The 6020-nt window shown below is 47.6% G+C and overlaps 1 protein-coding gene across 2 annotated transcripts; it reads left to right on the top strand.

Annotated features, from left to right (window-relative positions):
• The first annotated feature begins 1380 nt into the window (after nucleotides 1–1380).
• On the top strand, nucleotides 1381–5775 carry LOC311234530 (uncharacterized protein). 2 transcript variants are annotated; one of them, XM_084321772.1, is made up of 6 exons: nucleotides 1381–1507; nucleotides 1957–1983; nucleotides 2471–4361; nucleotides 4485–4544; nucleotides 4746–4817; nucleotides 5526–5775. In XM_084321772.1, exons 3-6 carry the CDS (start codon nucleotides 2474–2476, stop codon nucleotides 5726–5728), a joined length of 2223 nt encoding a protein of 740 aa, XP_084177898.1. In that variant the 5' UTR covers nucleotides 1381–1507; nucleotides 1957–1983; nucleotides 2471–2473; the 3' UTR covers nucleotides 5729–5775. The 2 variants fall into 2 exon arrangements, with proteins under 2 accessions (XP_084177898.1, XP_084177899.1); XM_084321773.1 differs by having other exon boundaries at nucleotides 1466–1507; nucleotides 1960–1983.
• The last annotated feature ends 245 nt before the right edge of the window (nucleotides 5776–6020 follow it).

Genomic DNA, 6020 nt, shown 5'->3' on the forward strand with positions numbered 1-6020 from the left:
TCATTGAGACAATCAGTGGTCAGAGGTCTGCCATTCTTTGCTGTTCAGTGCATCTTCTGAACTTCCTGCACTTGTAGATATGGGATGATACTGCCTTGCTGCAGCCTAGTATCCATATGCCATTGGATCGGAGCGCATTCATGGTCATCCCTCGTCCCTGATGGTGCACTCTCTCATGATAGTGCTTGACGAGTCACACCGACACACGACTGTCTTGTGGAAGGACCGCTGGATACTTCACCTGTGGATGTAAGGCGGCATGAGTTAAGCGACCTCCAACTCTGAGGACACCTTGGTCATCGAGGAATGGACCTAACCGGTGCAACTTATTGGCTCTGCCCTTGACTGGTGTCTCCTTGTGACTCTGGAGTAACTATGTCTTGTGAGAAGGTTGCTTTTTGAACCATCTTGATTATGGTCAGCTCCGCTTCTCTCCTTTCCTCTAAACTGGTGGCTTCACAGGACTTTGGCTTGAGACCTTTCATTTCTTTCACATGGCGCTGGAGTCTGGCGATAGCTTTCACCATTCTGGACCAGTCTGAAAACTTGTGTAAGCGTTCTAGCAGAGACCAGACTTCTTTCGCCTGGGTGTTGAGAACATGGGCCTTCTTAAAGCCCAACTTGCAGGTTAAACCCTACTGATCAATTATGGGTAGTTTACATCATGGGTATATAATTTCATTATTTATTTTTTTCCATTTGACGCCGGAAATACCACTCAGAAATGGTTAAAAAGGTCCATGCACGAATAACATGCACAAGCTAATTAAAAAGCTTATCAGAGCTATCAGGGCCATGACGTCACGTCGGGTACCTTTCCCCTACTTCTGATCCACTACAAGGAGTTTTGACCAGTGCAGAAAGCTATTTCCTTGATCCAAATGAACGCCTTACAAGACGCAAATGGGTTTAATCGTCTGAGACTTTGATGGACCAGCTACAACTGGTTGAAACAAGGTAGTTATAATGTTTTTAATGTCGTAAAAAAAAGAACTACATTTACCACTAGGCAGCCTGTTGTTCAGTACAGCAGCGCTACTGGTCTGTGGGCTGTCGCCTGATCCCCGGGTCATAGTATCAAGCTGGCTATATAGCTCTGGCTAACGTTACCCCGCTAACGTTAGCATTGTCTACTGTCGTGCATGTAAAAGAGTTTTGGGAACGAGTAAAATGTGCAGGTCCTCTTCTCAGATCTGTGGGGCAAAGCACTGCACATGCATCATGCAAGCTACGTTAGCTACACGTCGCGGCATGTTGATACGGTAATGATAATAATAATAACTTTATTTGTATAGCACTTTTCATACAGAGGTTGCAGTTCAAAGTGCTTCACAACAGTAAGGAAATACAGGCATGAGCAAGCATAGCAAGGTATGGTAACGGAACGTAAACCAATCCCGGTCACCCTCTTTATCTGGGAACGCCCAAACCCAACTTCGGTCACGCCCCATCTTGCGCGGCATTCTGGATCTTTCCTCACAGCCCCACCAGATTTTCACGTCGAAAGGTAGGTGATATGAAATCATACTTATTTTAGAGTATATATATCAAATTTCATGAGTATTCATCTATATTTAGTCATCTAAAGACTACTAGATGTGAACGTTTGTACCACTGCAACGTTATAATTGTTCGAATGTGTTCGGGGCGACGCTGATTTCCAAGTAAAAGTAGCTTCCTGTTCCTTAAACACGAACTCCCACTCGCCCCAAGATGAAGTCAGATTGTTTGGTTATGTTGCTAGCATATATAGCCAGTGTTTTGTCCGACGAAATGTGTTGTACATTTGTAATCTTAATAAGAGATCTAAGTTTGTCTGAACGAGTGATGAACTGAGGTTGCGCGAAAATAATCGAAGGGAGAACAATAATTTTCGCGGGGAAAATAATGAACTGGTTTTCTCTCTCTCTCTCTCTCTCTCTCTCTCTCAATCTCTGTATAAAAAAACATCTGAAGCAGTGACAAAGTCAGACAGCAGACACGGTAGGTTTGTGTGTGCTTGTTTGTTTCTCTACAGGTGAATGGAGGTGTGTGTGTGTGTGTGTGAGGCTGCCATGCTGAACTGGGTGAAGGTAAGGTTGTGTGTGTGTTTGCATGTCTGGTAATATTTCAGCATAATCATTTTGGTTTCATGCTCATTCATATTCAAGTTCATTAACAAAAGGCAAGATGTTCTTGATACCTTCCATTGTTCTGCATCTTTTCATCAGAATTTCACTCATATCCAACAAACCATAGCAATAAACTAAATTCATCATTGAGGTCAACAACCTCCTTATCCATATTCAAAAAAACAATTCAAATCTAATTTAATTTCATCATAAATCACTCACATAAGTTCCCTCCTAGCACTGTTTTTTTAAAATAATGTGCTAAATAAATCAAATAAAATAAACTCGTCAGTCGTACAATAATAATAAAGTTCATATTATTTTACTTTCTTGTTTAAAATATTTTTGTGTGTTTGCAGAGCATGCCTAATATCCGGCAAATGCGGAAGAGGGAGAGGAAGGTGCGTCTGTGGACCCAGGAGGCCATGGATCAGGCCATTGCAGAGGTCAGAGCAGGCAGGTGGAGTGCGAGGCGGGCAGCCACGTTGTTCGAGGTCCCTAAGTCCAGCCTGATCGACCGACTCAGCGGAAAGGTGTCTCTGGCCTGCAACATCGGCCGGGGCACCTATCTGACCCCTGAAGATGAGAGTTCCCTGGTGGAGTACTGCTTGTACTCTGCCAGTTATGGGTTTCCGCTGACGAGGTCGCAGGTCCTGGCCCACGCCCTGGCCATCTATAACCTCCGTCACCCAGGGAACCTAAAAACATCCCTTGGCCAGGGGTGGTGGATCAATTTTAGGGAGAGGCAACACCATCGCCTCACGATCCGGATCCCGGACACCATTGACCGTGGGAGGGCAGCCTGCGCTAAGAGGGGGGCCATAGAAGAATACTTCAAGCTCCTCACCAGCACCATGGAGGAGCACGGGCTGAGGGAGAAACCCCGTCATATTTACAACTGTGACGAGACGGGGTTTCAGATGGACTCCAACCGGAGGAAGGTCGTTGTGCCCCGTGGGACGAAGCACGCCTACAGGCAGGCCCAGGGAACCAGGGAACACATCACGGTCCTGGCCTGCCTCAACGCGGCTGGGGAGGACGTCCCCCCTTTTATTATTTATAAGGGGGGCTACCCAGGAGGGCCCTACAATAGGGAGGGAGTCCCCAATGCCCTCTACGGGAAGTCGCCAGCGGGGTACATTGACTCAGAGCTTTTTAGGAAGTGGTTCACCGACCACTTCCTGAAGTATGCCACGGAGGAGCGCCCGCTGCTGCTTGTGATGGACGGTCACCAGTCCCACCTGGATCCAGAGCTGGTCCGGACGGCACAGAGGGAGAGGGTCATTCTCCTGTGCCTACCGCCACACACCTCTCACATCCTTCAGCCTCTGGATGTGAGTTTCTTTGCACCCTTGAAGGCAGATTTCTCCGGGCTTGTGGGAGATCTGTCGGCAGTTAGCCACTCCTTCATGATTTCTAAAAAGGAGTTTTCAAGGGTGTTCAGAGACACCTACCAGAGGCAGAAAGATCGGAGGGTGGTGGTGGCTGGCTTCAGGAGGTGTGGCCTCTACCCTCTGGACCCTGCGGCTATTGATTGGTCGAGGGTCATGCCGTCTGCCCCTCCCCCTGCATCTCCTGGTGCCAACCCTGCTGTTACCCCCCAGCCCAGCCCCCCACCCAGCCCCCGTGCTCCTAGCCCCCGACCCAGCCCCCGTGCTCCTAGCCCCCCACCCAGCCCCCGTGCTCCTAGCCCCCCTCCCAGCCCCCCACCCAGCCCCCGTGCTCTAGTCCAGGACTCACCCCCCAACCCCTACCTCAACCACCCCCTTGTAACAGCAGGGAGGATCACAGCGGACCTGGGACAACTCCTGGCCCAGATAGAGTTCACAAGAAGATCTGGAAAGGTCAGGAGGAACACCACCAAGGCCCGCCTGCTCACCGCCCAGGAGATGACGGATGCCATCGATGAGACAGAGGACCGCGCCGCCCGCGCCGAGGCAGGAGCTCTGGCCAGGGCAGACCGACAGCGGCAGCGGGCTGAAACTTTAAGGACTCCCACAACCTCCTCCCGTACCCCGCGTGGTGGCTCTCTCCCCAGCCGCAGAAGAGGAGTGTCCCCCGGGGCCGCTCCCACCACCAGCTCCGGTCTTTCCATCGCCGGTCCCTCAGCCTCAGCCTCCATGCCCCCCTCTTCTGCCTCCCACAGTCTGCTGCCCGCCTCTAGCCTCCACACCAGCACTCGCCTGCCTGCTTTGAGAGGGGAAGATCACCACCCCTCCACCTCTTCCTCCCCAACAGCCATAATGGATGGTATTTATTTATTTGTTTTCTTTTAACAGTTATTTGGGAGACAACATTCTCAGTTAGCAAAAAAGTATAAATTTTTTTATGAATAAATAATCATGTTTTATTGTTTCTTAACCATTTTCTCAGAGCCGGCAGTCCCACCGCAGTCCCACCGGGTGTCCCAGCCAACTTCCTCTCCCTCCCACCGTAAGCTTTTTCAAACAACTGTGAAAAAAACACGATCTACAAATGTCCATGGCCAAAAGGAACAGGAAGAAAAACTCTTATTGTACCTGCCCCTACGGCCTACACACACACACAGTACACTGATAGACTGTTCATAGCGCAATATTTACCAAACCAAACAAAATAATTTTTTTGAGTGGTGCTCCCTTTTTGTGTCTGCAGCCTCCTGTATTCCTGGACCAACAGGAGCATCGACATCCTCCTCCTCCCACGCCAGACCCACGACACCCATCGGCATGTTACTTATGTTTTTTGAGTTTGTCAGGGCAAACTTATGAATTGTTATTTATTTTGTAAAAAATTTGCTGATTTTATACAAATTGCTGTGGGGCACTTTGAACTGTGGTCCATGTGTGAAAAGTACTATATAGATAGTTATTCATATTTATTACATGGCGTTTTCACATTCGCCGAAATGCTTGCTTGTGATTGGTCAATAGCCCGTGTCAGAGGTCCGTTATCACACAATAATGACCGCTGTGGGACAATAATGACCGCTGTGCGCAGCTGTTCGCAATCAAGCCCACTACAACACTGTATCAGTGCTGCTCAGCATATGCACAGCTGCACTCAGTCATGCAATCAGACCAGAGACCTGCCGGCTGCCGATAATAATAATCACTTTATTTGGGCTGACAGAGCCACAGAACAACTGCGTCTTCATTTGATCTAGTCTTGTCGATGAATTAGGTATATTGTTAGTAAGTTAGCCATGTAATAAGCGGGATAATGTATAGCTTTACTCGATCATTGTCGCAAAATAATTGACCTTCACTGACGTTTAAAACACCTCAGCGCTGCGCCTCGGTATTTTAAACTCCGTGTCGGTCAATTATTTTGCGACAATGACCTCGTAGCTATACATTATCCCTTACTTATTATTGGACCTTGGTATATTGTAATCAAGCAGCGTCATAATAATAAATTTCTTTTTAACTGCAGGTCACACCACCAAGAGGCAGAAGCTGGGGATCTGGCGGTGTGGCCGGTGTAAAAAGGCGAACCCCCCTGTGGACTCTGAGGGTTTGGTGTCGTGGGTCCAGTGTGACAACTGTCACAAATGGTTCCACACCATGTGTGTCCAGTGGGAGGAGGAGGAGGACGAAGATGCTAGTTTCTGGTGTTACTGGTGTTTGGATGAATGAGTGTATGAATGAGTGAGCGAATGAAAAAATTTATAAATATGTATGGTGTGCTGTAAATAGTTATTGTTCCAAGTTATGTTTATTGTATTTTTTATATAATGTTTATAAAATTTTATGAAGTGCTGGCTGTTGTGTTAAATTTGTCATATTTTTGTTGAAAACACATGTACTCACAAATGTTAATGTGACAAGTGATTGTGATTAATATTTTGTTTGTTAGACAAATAAAATGGGGATGTTGTTTGCTCCTGAGATGAGATGGTAGACAAACGACACTACCTTCCAGCTGACA

This window comes from Notolepis coatsorum (genome assembly GCF_963971535.1).
Source record: "Notolepis coatsorum genome assembly, chromosome: 9".
In the NCBI taxonomy this organism is placed as follows: domain Eukaryota; kingdom Metazoa; phylum Chordata; class Actinopteri; order Aulopiformes; family Paralepididae; genus Notolepis; species Notolepis coatsorum.

Excerpts from the sequence above, each read along its gene's own strand:
- LOC311234530 (XM_084321772.1), top strand. The coding sequence starts at position 2,474 with ATGCCTAATATCCGGCAAATGCGGAAGAGGGAGAGGAAGGTGCGTCTG. Across the intron at positions 4,362-4,484 it reads CCCAACAGCCATAATGGATG|AGCCGGCAGTCCCACCGCAG; the intron begins GTATTTATTTAT and ends CCATTTTCTCAG. Across the intron at positions 4,545-4,745 it reads AACTTCCTCTCCCTCCCACC|CCTCCTGTATTCCTGGACCA; the intron begins GTAAGCTTTTTC and ends TTGTGTCTGCAG.